Here is a 17,532-nt window from a genome sequence, read left to right on the forward strand (position 1 = left end):
GGTCAAACTGCCTACCCAGCCCCTCTGCTGTAGAACAGGTCTCCTCTAGGTCAGGCTCCAGGCAGCTGTGCTGGAGTCCTTGACCTTTGCTCACCTCCAGCAGAGCCTCTTTAAAAGCCTTCTGCTGTTGCTGTCTGCATTCAACATCTACTTTTTTCTAACTAGACTTTTTAAAATTATTTTTGAATTGTTTTAAAAGAAAGGCCTTTTCAGAGTATTTATATATTTTCATGGCAGTGTTAATACTTACTAAGTTAAAGATTGAGCTCCAAGGTAGAAGAGTTTGCTATTTTCAAGTAGCTAAGGGTTGTCTCATCAGGGAATAAATGTAAGATGTAATGCTAGAGGTGTTAAGGGAAGACAGCAGTTCCACCAGTGTGTTCAGGTGTTTCTCCTGACGGTGCATGGGGAGTCCTGGGGGTTTGAGGGAAAGTGTGGCATCCACCCCTGAGAAACAGCCCAGCCTTGGTGTTGGTGAGGGCACAGCTACTAACAGTGCTCTGTTTGTGGAGCATTTGTACTGACAATGTACCAAGATAAAACTTCCAATGCGTGTGTTCTACAGTTATTTATTAAAAAAAATCTACCCCTTTGCTCTACTAAGTTCTTTGGCAGCTCTGTCCCAGGTGGAGGCCTGCACATCACTCCCACAGGTAATGCAGATCCAGGCCAGGTCCCAGCTGCTGCTGTGTGGCTGCTCCATCCCCAGCCCAGGGGCTGCTCCAATACAACACTGACAGCTGAGCCAGGCTGGTTAAAAGCACTTGTTTATTGGTTACAATATCAACTCATGGCAACATCTTTCACTGAGCCACTGTACAAATACAAAGAAAAAGATCCATCGTGGAAAAAAAAAAAAGCTATAAACAAAGTTCATAGCAAGTGATTTTTTTTTTGTCACAGGGAAGTCTTTTTACAACAGCACTGTTAAAGAACAAATGGCACAAGTCCCTGGTTTTTTAATAGCTTAAATAAAAGCTTTAAGACTGTTTCTGAATACATACATAATCCAAAGGCAGTGCAGAATCACTTCATAATTGGTAACAACATTACCAAAGTTTTCCAAAGTAGTCAGCAACAAGTAAAAACAAAACAAAAACAAGCTGATGAGAGATGCTGGGAACTAAAGGCAAAGTAAAATTAAGCAGGTTCAGAAGCACTTTGCTTTGGACTCCTTTGGATGTAATATGTACTACAAGTGTTCAGATGCTTTTATTAAAAAAAAAAAAAAAAGAAACACAAAGAGAGCACCATTGTGTAAGTAAAACAAAGGCTTGAAATACCTAAGACTATTCCACCGAAGTCCATATTAGTTAAAACCTAAACATACTGTGTGGTATAAGAATGTCAGGCACATGTAATCTGTTATCAGTTATATCAATTAGTAACACTGTTCACACATTTACCATAACAACACTGCATTAACATTCTGCATGTATTTTACATAACCAGCAATTGGATAAAAGGCTCTGGTGCCTCTGAAGTGTAGGAGGAGTGTGACCAGCATGCATGCCAGAGTACTGGATACACAGTGCACCATCAACCCATGCTAAGTACTTGGACAGGAAATGCTATCTCAAAACCAGCCATTCTGCTACACAACCATTGATACCAACTAGTCCAATTAGCCAAAACTCTCACCAACATCTTAAAGCACAGCACTAAACCTAGTGGAGGTGACAGTGTCCCCAGAGAGGACAGACTACAACTCTGGGAATGTTTTCACAATGTTTTCATTCCATCTTAAAGTAATTGATGTGAACTTCATCAAGGGATGAGCAGTTACACAACTGAAGGAAGGAGTCAACTACTTCCACCCCATGCATTACAGTAAGGACACGCTGAGAGCTGCTGCTGCTCCAGCTCAGCTTTGCCAGGGCAAGGTCAGGCCCTGTCCTGGGGCAGGAAAAGCCTCTTCAATGCATGTTCCCTTTGGAGTGGTACAAATCCTCTCAATTCACAGAGCTGTGGGCTCTGCCAGCAGTGCCATGGATCTGCAGCTCAGCCCAGCAGAGGACAGCAGTGTTTGGAAGGAAAAGGGCTGCAGACAGATGGAACCAGGCCACATTACTGAAGTGCATGGGCAAACATCAGCACGAAGCCACAGCAGCTTTCTGTGGTTTCCAGAATCTCAAACTGCTTTCTTCACCAATAAACAGCCATCCAAGGCTACATGGGAACAAGCCCAGGCTGGGCACTTGCCTGAAGGGAGAACTCTCTATTGGAAAATTAGATCACATTAGAAAATGCTGACAAACTCTACCAGAATAAAATAAACCTTGCTACACCAAGCACATGGTTCTGCTTCCCAAGCCATAACAGACTGCCTTTAGAAGAGAGGCTGGGCAAGAGTTACTGTGCCACTGTTTGGCACAATGCTTTTGGTTACTCCAGTTCTGTAATGACACAACTTACTTGAAATTCAGCTAAGGATGTAGTCTGGCTACAAACTTAAAGCCAGTGAAGATGTGCCCACTCATGCTGCAAGACCTGCTGTGAGCAAGTTTGCTGTCATGGTGCACAGTCAGAAGCTGCACACCTGGGCTCACGTCAACTGCAGGCACACAGCAGTTTCTTTGAAATTCAAAGCCGGGGTAAAACCTACCAAGGGTCACTTTATTGCCTTCCTTCTTTTAGGAGGAGCTTTTACTTTAAAAGCCACCTCCACTTTAGCTGAGGCACCGACCTCCAGAGGTCCCTGCCAGCTGTTTGAAGAAGGGAATGCCACAGCCTGAGTCGTTCTGTGGCATCACACAGTACCTGTGGTACTGCAGTCTGCAGGCTTGAAAAATAACCCACAGCCAGAGCAGTAAGGGAACAGCAAACATCACCTGGGCAGGATCTATCACAGGCTTCCTACAGGCTCCAAAGACGCACCAGACGCTGATTCCCCCGCTGTGCTCAGGCTTCTCCCAGGCCTTGTGTGCTGACACCGGAGCCCCTCAGACCTGGGGTGAGCGAGGAGCAGAGGCAGGAGGAGCTCTGTGATGCCGTTGGAAACCTCAGCAAGTAGTTGGCATTCCTTAGGATTTATTTTAAAAGCAGCTGAATCCAAGAGGCAACAGCCATCCAACAATGACAGTGAAGTTATTTGCAGTAATACCTGTACAAGAGCCATTACCACTGTTACAGGCTACCTGAACTGGTAAGAAAAGTTATATACAGCTGTAAAATTGGTTTTGGAGTTTCACAAGTAGAAACCAGTTTTTAATACCAGAATGTAAAAATGGCACCTGTCTCGGCAAAGGTGTTGACTAGGAAATTGGTTCAAAACACACTTCTATGGAAAAGAATTTTTTTAGAAAAAGAATATTTTCTTAAAATTCCTTAGTAACAAATTTCCAGAATGATTCACTCAAGGCAGCTGTGAGTTAAAAAAAAATAATCAAGTGCACCACTAAAAAATAAACTGAGTCTGCAAGATCCCAAAGAGCTGCTCACTTAAGAGAGTTACAAGAATTCCATAATACTTCTATAAATGCAGACAGATCACAAAGCAAAACACTGAGGAATTCCTGTGAGACACAATACAGTGGGATTTTGGTCCTACACCACAGGCTGCTGTTAGGAAATGTTCCTTCTCCAGTATAAGAAGCTCCTTTTTCTTATTTTAAAAGTGAATTTACTGTGATTGACTGGTACATTTATTGGCACCTTCACCATTACAGACATGGTGAGTTTACAGGCACAGTCTGGAAGTACTGAAATTTAGGATTAAAAAATGTCAGAAACTTAACAAAAATCATCTCAGCCAGAAATCCATTTGGATATATTACAGGATTCTGGGTCCTTCTCTTTCCTACCTGACCCAGAGAAACCCAGACTTCCCATCAGTTCCAATGAATGACGACTAACAGCATCTTCCAACCTGGTAATTTAAAATTCACGTTATCTTTTAAGTAAGTCACTTAAGAGAAGCCAATAGACTTAATCCCCCATTCCAGAATAGCCACAGGTGTTCAGATTCCCAAGGGAACATCCACTGTGAGTGCAGACATGCTGCCAGGCACCAAAAAGTTAAGCAACCTCCCTGAGCAGTTTCAAATGGGCATCAGTCACATGATTTTCCTGTCTCTGCACTGAACTGTACTTGGTGAGATTTCTGAGCAACTGACATCAAAATCAGAATCAAATCAGGAAAGGAGCAGAAATGGCCATTTACGGTGTTGGAGCTGCAGAACATCTGGCATCACAAAACCCCCGTGGCACAGTCCTCAGTGAGCACACAGAACAAGCGCATAGCCTCAAGGTTCTCCTGGGAAGTTTTCAGGGCTCACACAGTTGCAGTTAAGTTACACAATTCCTTTGGTAATTTACACTGCACAGAACTGACAACAAGCACTTTTGGCTGTGGTGTGCTTTGGCAACCCCTGAATTTGGAGGGGAATTACGAGCAATTAACTGCACAGTTAAATCCTCTCTAGGAATTTAAGCAAAGTCCTCCTGAATTTCTCAGTTGGTGTGAACAAGCAATCTCTGCACGCACTGCTCTGGGCTTGGAGCAGCAGCCAAGTCACTGTGAGTGCAGATCAGCTGGAGCTTGTGAGGAGCCAAACCCACACGTTTGGCCAGAGCTTAGCTGGCCACAGCACTCGGCCACTTGGCTTCTGTACCCACAGACTGCATGGAATATCTGATGCAAAAACCTGCAGGGAGGAAGCTAAAACGTCTGGATTTACTTTATTTTCCAATTATTTCTTCTGTTGGTGCAGGTCTACCTGGCATTAACTCCTTGGTGTTTGGAGGTCATGACTGCCAATGGATGAACCAGGAACCACTGGCTTGAAGGAAGAACCCCCCTGATCAAAAATAGGCAAGCAGGTCAAGAAGTGAGTGAATAAGGCGGTAGGTATTAACTGGGAGTCTCCAGGGCCTTTAAAAAAAATTCAAATGCCTTCCATTATAAAAAACACATATATACCATTGGCTTCACTTTATCTACAGTAAATTCACAAAAACATTTAAAACAGCAATCTAGTTCACCCACTACAAAACTCAGAAGTGACATCTCAGGTTAAAAGCAAAGCTATAAATGTAGTTCCATAAAAAATGCAAACGTATTTCTTTACATACAGACAAATGTTACATGATTGGCTGCTATAATGTGTATATTCTGTTATGTACAAAAAAAAAAAAATACAGGATTAGCAGACTGAGCACAAGCAAAAACCCTTCAAGGACAATCTAACCAAACCACCAAAAACAAAAAGACTGGCTCTTAGTTTGTCGGTCACCATGATTATGTGTGCTGGCCCCTTTTAAAAAGTCAGTGATTTCTTCCCCCCTCCCCTATTTCTTCACTTGATTTTTTTTCTAGTTTACAGAAAGCCTTTTTGTGTAATAATCAGTGAATAGAAAAACTTCACCTGCAAATACAAGGTAGAAATGTTATTTCACAGCTATAGGCTGCAGCATTGATCTCTCCAGATCTCAAATGGAGAATGTACATGTTTGGCTCCCAGTTAATTCCAGATTCTGAGAAAACTGTCCCAAGACCCTGTAGCTACAGCCATGCCGTCATCAGTAACACCTAAACAGCTGACACGGTTGTCATGGCCAGCCAGGACACCTGGAAAAGAAGAAGCAACGGAAGTTTAGTGTCTGCAAGATGTCAAGGACTTCAGTTGTTACTCTGCTTTCCCAAGTAAACCTTAAGTGTACTAAAAAAGATGCAAGATCCTAATTCTCCTTTTTGTCTTTACTCTGAGGAATCACATAGACCATAACAGCCTTATCAAAAAACCCAACAATAAGATATGTAAAAATATCTACACACAATATGCCCCCATTTTTCTCTCTGCCCTTATGGCTCCTTTCTGTCCTACAGATGTCTTCCTTTGTAGACAGGCTCTCGACCGGATTTTCCCTGTTTTCTACAGTGCCGTCCATAATTTCTGCCCCAAAATCCAGTGTGAGTCTCCTGACAAAGTCCTGGATGCATTGACTACCTTGAGTTTCCCAAGTTTTGCAAACCCTAGGGATTACAAATCCCCCATATATTGTGACAAACGGAAGAGCAGCACTAGCCTGCCTCTTTCCTGCTTTGGTTCTGTTTTCTCTCTAAGTCTTCTTGCCCTTTTGTGCTCTCCCAAGGTTCCCCATCCAGGCGTAGCAGAACTAAGGCAAAGGATTTCTTTTCAGTCTGAACAGCAGAACTGATGATCAGAACTGAACCGGGCCCAAGCATTTAGATTACTGTAAGAAGTGAGAAAGAAACAGCTGTGCTATAAAACATGCTGTGTCCTGACAAAGTGACTGATTCAAGGACCAGAAGTTTCCACTTTCCCTTTCTCCCAACATCAGGGAATGCAGAGCCAAAAGACTCCTGTAGCTACATCTGAATTACTGCCACTCATGGGTGCAAAATACAATGCAAACGTGTAATTTTGCACTACTTAATTCCATACACTTCAGTGAAATACATTTTCTGTAGATGCAATTTTGCAGGGCATTCCTCAGCCTCCAGAGCTGGGATCTCCCAGCACACAGATCTGTAAAGCCCAAGAACAGGCCTGTTCTCCTGACTCATTTACTGTTCACACCACAGAGATGGAACTTAAACGCAGTGTAACTTCTGGAAGGCACAACCAAATGCAGTAAAAGGATGCCATTTCAAGAGAAAGCAGCACTAAAAGGAATCAAGCAGATCGACACCATCAGCACCAGCACTGGCAATGCCCTGGCTCTGCATTCTGCACGGATTTTGGCTCGGAACAGCAGCCAGCAGCCGTGTCCTCACCTGCCCTCTCCCCTTTGAGGGTGTCCCACACGTTGCAGTTGAAGTCGTCGTAGCCCGCGAGCAGGAGGCGCCCGCTCTTGGAGAAGGCGACGGAGGTGATGCCGCAGATGATGTTGTCGTGGGAATACATCATCAGCTCCTGGTCGGCGCGCAGGTCGAACAGCCGGCACGTGGCATCGTCTGAGCCGGTGGCGAACGCGTGTCCGTTAGGGAAAAACTGCAGGGTGCGAGTGAGACACAGGAGTGACACCGGAAATGTACACTGCTCTGCGTCAGCTGAACAACAGCACGGGATTGTTTCACTAGGCAGAGGCAGAATGGTTTCTTTTAAAGAATTATCTGCATGTTGAAAAACGCACGAACGCAGCTGTGCATGGGAACACCTCTGGAGCACTACTGGGGATACCTGAGTGACTGCAATTACAGCCAGGCAGTTCCTGTGTGTGCTGTAACAGGAGTCACAGGGGATGCCACTGACTCCTACAAAACGAAGCAATCCCCAGCTCTGCACACCCTGGCTGAAGTGGAACACAGTGTTCCATCCTGAGCTGCTCACCCAGGCTGGCTCAGCCAAGACAGAAGACTGCAAATGAGCAATTCAATTTCCTAAAAATATCTACTCCAAATCCAAGTTACTCTCTTAACAGTGATATTGATTGAAATGGGAATGGAGAGAGCCCAGCACATCTCAAGGTCCAGGTCTAAGTATAGGAAGTGCATTTTTGTACTGGTCACGTGTTTGGTATTTTCTCAGCCTTAACAATTTTTCATGTTTATCAAAAACAGATGCAGCTTCGATTTAGATTTCTTTCTCTATTTACCAGAGCCTGGATCTTGCAATCAGAACATAGTGTTACTATGACAGAGGGGAAATACAATCCAGTTTCTAAATATTACCAAATGATTCCAGGGAATATTAAACATCAATTGTGATTTTAACTGCCTTCCAGAATATTCTGCTAAAAGCTCTTTTTGTTCAACAAAAAACTTTAAGATGAGGATGCCTGGCTGTGTTGCACCCTCTCTGTATATTGCATTTATCTACAATTTTCAGTTTTTAACACATTACCATGCTTGAGAAACTTTCCCTAGTCCATTCTTTACCTCTTAAAAAGAGTGATGTCTCAGTTACTGAATAAAAACACAGGTGAAACTATTCCAGGAACAGCGCAGTGCATCACAGATAATGGCAATAATAATTCAGTTACGAAGTAGATTCTAAGTTATTACACAACCTTCTCCATTCCATACAATTTCACATTCTCTACCCTAACTGATTGATTTTAAATCAAGGCAGCTCAGTAGACTCTAAACTGAATTCATGCAAATGTAGCCTTTATCCTCCCCCTTTCTTCCCACGTGGAAACAGGAGATCACTTACACAAACTGCATTGATGTCTGACACGTGCCCTGTGAACGACTGCCTGCACATCCCATCACGGATATCCCAAAGCTTCGAGGAGGCATCGCAGGCGCCCGAGACAAAAGTCCTCATGTCTGGACTCAGAGAGAGGCTCATCACATCTCCAGTGTGCCCAGTGAACGTGGTGGTCTGCTGGCCAGTTTCAATATCCCACAAAGCACTGCAGATGAAGTTAACACAACGCCTGTCATTATTTCAGAGCTCAAATTTTAAATACAAATTAAGGCACTGGAGAGAAAAAAAAAAAAAAGGAAGAAAGAGGGGGTGGGGGAAGGCCAACAGAGCTCAAAAACTCACCAAGTGGTGTCTCCTGAGCTGGTGACAATTTGGTTGTCATCTAGGAAGCGACAACAGGACAAGTATCCTAAAAGCAAAACAGTTGTGAAAGGTTTGACCCAGGAGTAATGACTGAAGGTTAAAATGCAAGAACAGCATCCAAGTTCTCCCACATAACCAGAGCACAAGCAGTGCCCAGCCCAAAGCAGGGCTGTTCCCCTTGGTGCAGTAAGCCAGCAGGCGAAGCAGGAGCACAGCTGACCTGTGTGCCCCGGCAGCTCCCGGCTCACTCGCACGTTGCCCTCCCTGGTTTTCAGGTTGTAGATGGAGCAGATGTTGTCCAAGCCTCCGCAGGCCACGTAGTTGCCAGAGGGAGCGTAGGCACAGGTCATCACCCAGGAGGACCTCAGGGGGATGGCATGCATCTGCAGAGACACAGCTCCTGGGTCAGAGCACACAAGCACCAGGGCCACGGGGCACCCCCAGCGCCAGAATTTGGGTTTACAACCCATCACATCCAACTCAGTGCATTTTACACACCCACACCTCCTGGGTGACAGATACCAGCAGTCTGTGCAGGGCAGATTTACAGATCTTCAGTACGTTATTTCACAGCAAAGCTATTGTAAACTTCAACATTTACAATCTTCGTTTGTTCTAGTTAAGATTGCTCTGTCCAACTTTTTTACATCTTTAAACTACAGGTTGTTACACAGGATGGCTGTCCCCATGGAGACTGCATGGTTTACAGAGGAACAGCTCCACTCCACACTACCTAAGCTTTTCCCTAAAAGCTGTTTTTCTTCCTTCTCCCTCCTCTGCCCTCAAACCCAAAGCTCTCTTGTAAATTCTGAGGTTGTGTATTTCTATAATTCAAAACCAAATCAGTTTTAGAAGCAACACCACACAGGCAGAGAGCTACGGCTACTGCACTAGGCACAGAGTGAAAATGTTACACATTACTATGTAATTAACTATTGCTTCAGAGACACAACCTACAACACATCACTAGCGCTCACCCAGCCACGAACGGAACAAAAAGAGATTGTCTGAACGAGAAAGACTGCTTTTGATTTTTGACTTGCAAACCATGGTAAAAAACAGACAAAAACCCACTCAAACACACAACGTATACGTGAATTATTGATAAGGATTATAAATATCTACCTTATTTGTTGTATAACTATCCCAAATAATTAATTTTCCATCTTGAGAAGCACTGACTAGTAGCCTAAACATGAACACAAAATAAAATATGTTAATATAAAACCAACAAAAAAAAATCTCAAAATAGACATCCATCATGCATGATTATCAAGTGATTCAGAAGTTTCATAATTTATTACCCTCTGCTTTTTCATTTTTATTGATGGGGTGCATTTTTTTGAAAAAATCTGCAAAGATCTAGATCTCCATATCACCTGACTGAGGAATCCCATGGGGACCCATGATTGAAAATGAACACAAGCAAACAACTCACTAAAAACACATTCTGTGAACTCTCTCCACAACTGCTTTCATTATTCATATAACTACACAGTTACACAAAAACAAATAAGGAATTTAGGCAAAAACAGATCTTGAGAACAGATTCTAGACAAATTCCTCTCTGGAGGACACAATACTGAGCAGACCACGAGGCAGTGTTTACACCTCACCATCAGCTGCTCTAAATGCAGCAAAACAAAACTCTAAGTTATTTTTCCCACTATGTACAAAGAGATCTTTTTTTCAATGAAATAAAAATTTGTCAGTAAAGTTTTTAAATCCTTACCATAGAAGTTACATAATTATTCAACATTTTGGAAAGTACAATATCCAGCATTCCAAAAAATATGCCTTACCACATACTCTCTCTTGCTTAAACAGACTCAAAACCTTAAGTTACAACTGCAAGAAGGAGAAAGCAAAATGCCTATGGCAAGAACAGGCAAAGTACCTCCTCTCTGAACCCCCCACCAGTGCTGGTCTGTGATCCCCTGCAAGGGCACCGACAGCTCTCCGTGAGGCTCCCAGGACCTGGCGTTAAACTGAAGGTGCCATGGGATCCCCAGCCCTTCCCTGGCAGGTCCAAGGCTCCCTGTACACACCTGGAGTCGGATCCCCAGTGCATGGCATAGATTTTGGCTAAGTGACCTCTGAGCGTGCGCCGGGTTCGCATTTGGATTCGACCCACGGAGTCCAGACTTGTTGTGATCTAAAAATAAACAAAGCAAACCCCTGAGATACTGGGAACTATTTTTAATGCACAAGATAACAGAAATACATTTGAACTTTGATAGAATATTATCTATCTTGGCACACAACAAAAACCATTAAAAAATAGGATACTGGTGTACACCCAGCAACACCGACACAAACAGATTTTACAGAGACATAACACACTTCACAGTGGCTGCAATGAAACTTCAGGAAGCTCTTTTAAAATACTTCTACCTTAGACTATTTCAGATTATTAAATCTCCAAGTTTTCAATTTAATCCAATGAAAGAAAATGCTCCAGTGTTCACTGCACTGTTACTTTTTAAAGCGTGGCAGAACTTTATATGCAAAATAATTGTTTCCAAAAAACTGCTAGAAGATGTTTATTTAAGTCTTTCTAACTATATTTAACACAATAAACATACTCTACTTAGAGGGTAATCTGGAAGCAGGATCCATTAAAGTAGTGGGGGGGGGGTTTGACTGGTTGGGTTTTTTTGCTGTTTTGTTTATTTGGGTTTTTTTGGTGGGGCCTTATACAGTTATTTAAAACTAAACAAATACACTGTACATTTCAAAAGGCTTCCTTCACTTTATTCTTTCAGTTACTTAACAGGAACATGGTAGAGTCACAAACTGATTTTTTTATTTTTTTATCTCTCAAGTAACAGCCTACACAAAGAACAGGAACATACCTGAGCAAGAGTTGTGTCACTACAGGCTTTCCTGGCATCCTGAAACAAAAAATGGAACAAGTTGAATTGGAAAGGCAACAACTGAGCATCACCTGAGAGGGTCTAATGGAAAAGTAACTCTTGAGCTAAATTTCAACACACTCAAAGCCACACACCACCACCAACTGACATGCCAATATTCCTTCTGTCACCCTAATCTGTTTTATTGTGCAAGGAATCTAAAAAGCAATGGCACACAACAAGGGATACTGGAGGAAGAAGGACTTAAGGAAGGCCATGCCCCAGCAGCCTTTGAATCTCCCTTTCCACAGACTATGGGATTCAAAGGCATTTGGAGCCATCCTGAAGTCCCAATGCCTACCCTTTTCCCTGTATTCCTTCCCTGGGGTGGATGTGCTTGCTCAGGGTGTGCTGAGCACAAGGGAAGAACTGATCCACCTGGAAAAGCAACCACATATTACACAGGATTAGCAAGCTCTGTGCCACACGAGGCTCTCACACAAATTAGCCCTCTTGCTGCCTGGGAGAGGCAGGGTGAAAATCAGCAGGCAGGATCCTGGGTGCAGGACAGACAGCAGGACTACCAAAGCTTAGTGATGACGTACTTGACACAAACTGAAGGGGAAAAAATGGCCCAGTTACACCCTCACCCATTTCAGGGAATGGGTGGTGCCCAGATCTCCATGGTTTTTTCCTTATCACAGACTCTATGGACACAGGACTTGTTTCCTGCATATGATTCAACCTGACCTAGGAAACAGACTTGACTTTCACTTGCGTAATTCAGAGTCCCAGATTGAATCCCCGGCACAGGTGAGCTCCACTGAGCCTCACCTGCAACACGGATTGTGCAAGACCTGGTTTTAGTCCCAGCTGTGACCGCGCCACTCTCCTGCAGCTCAGGGCCCGTTCCCAGGACACAGACACAGGCATGGCCAGCACCTCCTTCTCAGAACATGGCTTAAACTGGCTTGAAGTTAGGCAGGAACTGGGCAGCACAAATTGAAGTTAAAACCATCAACAGGAGCAGCCACAGAACCCTCTCAACTCCTGGAAATTTCTCCAACTTGTGCAACCACTGAAGCAGCCACCCAAAAACGATGGTGCCTCTTCACCAGCACTTTGTGTGTCCCTCCAAAGTTCAGTCTGTGCAGATTGCTCAGTCTGTCCCTTTGAGAGCAGGAACAGGAACATTTGCCTGCACGTTTTGGAACTGCCTCAACACGTTCAGGCTGGGATCTTCGCGTTTTTTCAAGCTCTTGCTTGAGAGTTACTTGACATTGCAACTTTAACATTTCTTAAGTGCATGTTTATTTTGACCACCCTTTATAGCTCTCCTCCCAAAAAGCAAGCCTGAGAGTGGATTAAGTCATCTCAACTTATTTTTATAATGTCTGAACTGCAGAAATATTTATAAAATGTTGACGTCTGGAATCAGGAGGGGTTTAAAATACCAGAGCAGCAAATCCCTTAGCACTCAGGACTTATTTCATCCACAGGAAGAAACACACTGGATTTTAAATGACTACTTGTTTGATTGTCCTCAAATAGCTGAAAATGTTCAACATAAAATGAATTCTGAATGCAGTCTGAATAAAACAAACCATGTTTTCTGTTTAAGAGTGAGCTATTAGCAACTCCTATATTTGAGGCTGTCTAATATTTGCCATACTATTGGCAAAATTGCAGGAAAAGGAGAGTTTCAACAGGCTATTTTAATTCTTACCTTGAAACTGTATTTCTATAAATGCATCATCATAACAGAATCAATAGTGTCAAAACCTAAAACGCTCCTCTACGTAATTGCAGGTTTTTCTCAGTTCATGCAGCAGACAATGCAAAATTTGTGAGAAAAATCTAAACTGCTTGATCAGTGTGCAGCCCCCACCCACACTTACCTAGCACACACTTCAGGTTGCGGTTTTTCCCCCAAACTACCTGTATTTTTTAAAACATGCTGTTATTTGTCCAAAATGTCTGGTTTGAACAACACTGTGCCAAGTAAACAAAACTTCTAAAAATCATTATCCTCAATTTCAGTTCTCACAGTGAGGACACACATATGACAGGGGAACTTTATTACAGACAGAACTAGGAATTAACTTCTACCATCAAGCCATCTGACAGATATCTGACAATTCACTGTTCAGTGTTCCAACTTCCTGCACTACAGATTCCTGCAGTCTCAGGCTGTACAGTCTGTGCACAGACCAGAGCTCCAGCTGCAGGGAGAGGCACGGGTGCCCACATCACCTAGATACTGCAAAAATACAACTAATAGTCATGAAACACTTCTAAAATACTGCAGACTGAAGTCCACTGGGGAATCAACAGCTCTGCACTGCAGTGTCTACACCTTAGGATGCTGCTAGGTACAATCTTATCTGGACCTCACTTACAGGCACAAAGCTGATTTTCTGTGATTATATTGTTAGAGGAAATAACAGACAAAACCCAAAAGTTGTCAACAACTAAGACAGAAAAATGGTAGCTACACATAAAACATCAAATGCTGTTAGTGACATCATCTCTTTTCAGGAGTGCATCAAAAATAATTCCAGAAAATAACCAGCCAGGCAGATATTCTTGACACTTAAAAATCCCTATTTTTCAGATGCTCTATCTATCCTCTTACCCATCCCAAACAAAAACTGTGCAATGATTTAATAAGCAAGGTAAGTAGGCATTCTTCAAATATGAAATTGAATTATTTAGTTAGAAAGTTTCATGGACATTAAGTCATCAGAAGTATTTTTAATTGCCTACTTATCTGAAGTTAGAATTGAGCACAAGGTATCCAAGCCTGCACTCAGATGCCAAGAAGCAATCACCAATTGCCACTGCTGAGCCAAGGGACTCCAAAGGCAATGTAACCATGGTTACTCAGCTACAACTGATAGATCCAGTTACAAGTTTGGCTGGTAGAGTTACAAAGGAAATGTTAATTCGACCTAAAGCCACAAAATGGAGCCACTGCCCAAGAGTCCATCAGATTTCTGTACTCCAAAATTTAAAAAATAAGCAAACGTTCCTGCAGCACAGTCTAAGCCCTCTAACTTGCCTGGTAGCTCTTTCTTCCCACAGTTTTGCATGAAACAGACTCACTGATTACCAAGACTGAACAAAGACTTAAATGGCTCCCCTCAACATAGCATCATGATCAAGTCTTTACACAGCGTGCAGAGAAGAACTGAAAAATTATGTACCCCTTTTAGCACTGCAATTCTGTAAAAAAGCTTAAATTGGAACAAAAAAAAAAAGTATTTTAAGCTAAAAATTATTTGTATCCTCTAGAGAGCTGGTGGAAGGGGCACAGTGCCACAGCACTGCCTGATCCCCACCTTGTCTCTCCACAGTGTGTGAAGTGAGAACAGAACACAGAGCTCTCCTTGGATGCACTGAATGAGCAGCATCTGCCCCCAGCACAGTCCTGACACACCAAATGTGCTCAGCTCAGGGCTGACACCACCCAGCAGCCTCACACCTCACAGGAGACACCACACAACAACTGCTGCCTGCACATGCCATGCTAAAAAAAGCCTCTGTGCATGCAACATATTCCAAGAAACCTGTACTCTGCACTGATAGGAATGTTTGCAAATAAGCCATTCCCATATAAATTAGATTTATCAATGCTTCATGCTTTGAAAATTTTGATGAAAAATAAACAGACTTTGAAGATCATTATTATACTTTACTGAAAACTGCATCACTGATATATAAATGCACATTGCAAAAGATTCCTGGAAAACTGACTTTGGGCATGACAGCTCATACTTGGTTTATCTTCACTGAGTAAATACAACAAAAAACAGCCTGTATGGGAGCATCAGCGTTTAATAAAAATAAACTCAACAGGAAGCCAAGGAACAGCGCTTGTAGAAATTACATCCACTCTGGAAGGCTCTCTCACACTGCCTGCTTTAACCTCAGGCTTCTCAGGGGTCACTTTCAGCCCAGGACCAAGATTTTCTAAGACCCTTAAGCCAAACTTGTCATGCCTAGGTTCTAGAAGTTTGCTGCTCCCTTCTGTTTCTAAAACCCAGAACATAAAATTTGCAGAAACACATACACCCCTAGCACCAAAACTCAGCAAACTTCATCAGGAAATAAAATATTTTGTTCAAGAAATATTACTAATTTACTTCATTATATCAATGGCTTTTCTGATTTTTACTCAAATATTCTGAAAATATTTTAAGCTCTGCACAAGTTAAACAGGAACAACTGATAGATCTTTACAGTTTGTTCCCATAAAGGAGAAACTTTATCATGGAAAACAGGCAATTCACAATTCTTACTCTGATTTGGTTTCGCAGCTGCTCTGCCTCCTGCCGTAACTGCTCCAGCTCACTCATCTTCTTCAGCCTCTATTTCTCACGCTCCACTGGTGAAGAAAACCTGCCAAGAAGAGGGAAGAAAGACATACTGAAGGTTATTTTTCTCCTCTTTAAAAAACATATCAAAAAACCTAAGAATCTGTATATATATATATATATATATATATATATATTTATTTATTTATTTAGCTTTTAGAAAGGCTTCCAAATAGACGTTCCCTTTAGTACACCATGTTAATGAATTTGGCAAGACCCAAGTAATTTCAATTCCTGAATTACCTTGAAAAGCAGAATTAGGTGAAGTCTATTTTGAATATAAAAGCAATTGTCAACAGAACCACCCACTGTACTTCATAAACCTGTTTTGTAGCAGCTCCCTGCTCCCCTGCCCAGAAATCTCTGTCAGTGCCCCAGGATGACAATGCAGAGCAGAGGCTGCAGGTGCCCCCAGCATTTACTCCTGGGCTCAGCAGGGCTGTGATACAGGCACCTTGCACAGGACATCCAGGGCAGACTTGGTTTTAATTAAAGATGAAATTTTTGAATCTTAGTCTACAGCTGAAATAACAGATTATCTCCACTTTTTTCTCATGTATTTTTCGGGCAAAACACAATGATATTTTATTTTCAAAGGCACCCACAGAGTGAGAAGGGATAGCAAAAACCAAATCCTCCCTAAAAGCATCCTTTTGCTGATACAGCCCTCTGTTCCCTAGAGCAGTTGTCATCTGAACGAGGACTCTAAGCAAACTAATAAAAAGATCAATTAACAGTAAGACCACATGCAGGCACACTTTCAGGTTAGTAAGCTTTTTTTTTCAAATCAGATTTTTGCATTTGATTTTTTTTCAGTGTGTTGAACAAAGTTTCCTCAGATCAATTTTCAGGTTTTTTTATTCCCAGCACAGCAGTGCAGTCAAACACCACTAGAGACCTCTTAAGTCTATTCACACACATGGAGACTTCAAAATCCTTGCAGTGAAAGCAACATCAGCAAGTAAATTGCTCACAGACAAGCCAGGCACTTATTTGTAATTTTTTCATGACAGAAAAAGCACACCAGAAAAGTGATGATGGTGGTCCCATGACATTATGTAAAAAGCCAAAACACTTTTAGCTTGTAGAAGAAGACAGACAAGTCAGACTACTGCTCACAAAATGAAAATTGAAGAAGGAAGGAAAAGAAGCAGGAAGAAGAACCTATTCAAAACGTTAGTCTAAGTTTCCTATTTACTCCACTGATAAATGGCCAAAAACCAGAGGAAAAAAGGTCACAGTGTGTTTGGTAAGTTGTAGACCTCTGGGGAAACCCCTTTATTTGGTCCAGCTATTGGTCCTCTGCAGTTCAGTAGTGATGTGCCCTACAAGGCTGACTCTGGAAAGGTTTTTTCATCTATAAACCACCACACTCATATTTAGAAGAGTGAGAAGTTTTGGTTCAAAGCAATTTGCAGTAAATTAATCATCCTTATACTAACAGTTTATACAAGCGGTTGAGAGCTACAAAGTTTATTCTTCTCAAGAAGAAAAGTATCTTCACTAATTATCCATCTCCTTCCTTTCAATCTCTGTGCTTGCCACAGGTATCACTTCAAGTCCATTTCAGAACCAACTCACAAACACACATTTAGTTGGATCATCTCCAAATCAAAATATATCCTCATCAGTAAGAGGGATGGTGACTCAGCTCTAACTAGTATTTCCAGCTACATGTAAGCAAACTGTGAGGTTCACACATTTCCCTTCCTTAAACCTGTGCTCTGCTCAACTACAAAGATGCTGTAATTCATATGGGAATTCTCGAGGAGACTTCTCCATTTCCTACTGTGTTCCTTTTTCAGCAGCCCAGACTATTTA

The 17,532-nt window shown here is 42.3% G+C and overlaps 1 protein-coding gene across 5 annotated transcripts in view; it reads right to left on the reverse strand.

The window, feature by feature from the left end:
• Positions 1-751: 751 nt before the first annotated feature.
• Positions 752-17,532, reverse strand: part of GNB4 (G protein subunit beta 4) — a 47,674-nt gene continuing 30,893 nt past the window's right edge. For 4 of the 5 annotated variants that reach the window (XM_068200351.1, XM_068200350.1, XM_068200353.1 and 1 more), the window contains exons 2-10: positions 15,637-15,736; positions 11,336-11,374; positions 10,529-10,635; positions 9,606-9,669; positions 8,701-8,863; positions 8,460-8,526; positions 8,121-8,322; positions 6,740-6,956; positions 752-5,569 (exon numbers count right to left, since the gene is read on the reverse strand). In XM_068200351.1, coding sequence (XP_068056452.1) covers positions 5,463-5,569; positions 6,740-6,956; positions 8,121-8,322; positions 8,460-8,526; positions 8,701-8,863; positions 9,606-9,669; positions 10,529-10,635; positions 11,336-11,374; positions 15,637-15,693 — 1,023 coding nt within the window. In that variant the 5' untranslated portion in view covers positions 15,694-15,736 and the 3' untranslated portion in view covers positions 752-5,462. Of the gene's footprint in view, positions 5,570-6,739; positions 6,957-8,120; positions 8,323-8,459; positions 8,527-8,700; positions 8,864-9,605; positions 9,670-10,528; positions 10,636-11,335; positions 11,375-11,696; positions 11,774-15,636; positions 15,737-17,532 lie in introns of those variants that run through there. The other variant, XM_068200354.1, reaches the window with a different exon arrangement.

This window comes from Anomalospiza imberbis, chromosome 10 (genome assembly GCF_031753505.1).
Source record: "Anomalospiza imberbis isolate Cuckoo-Finch-1a 21T00152 chromosome 10, ASM3175350v1, whole genome shotgun sequence".
Lineage (NCBI taxonomy): Eukaryota > Metazoa > Chordata > Aves > Passeriformes > Viduidae > Anomalospiza > Anomalospiza imberbis.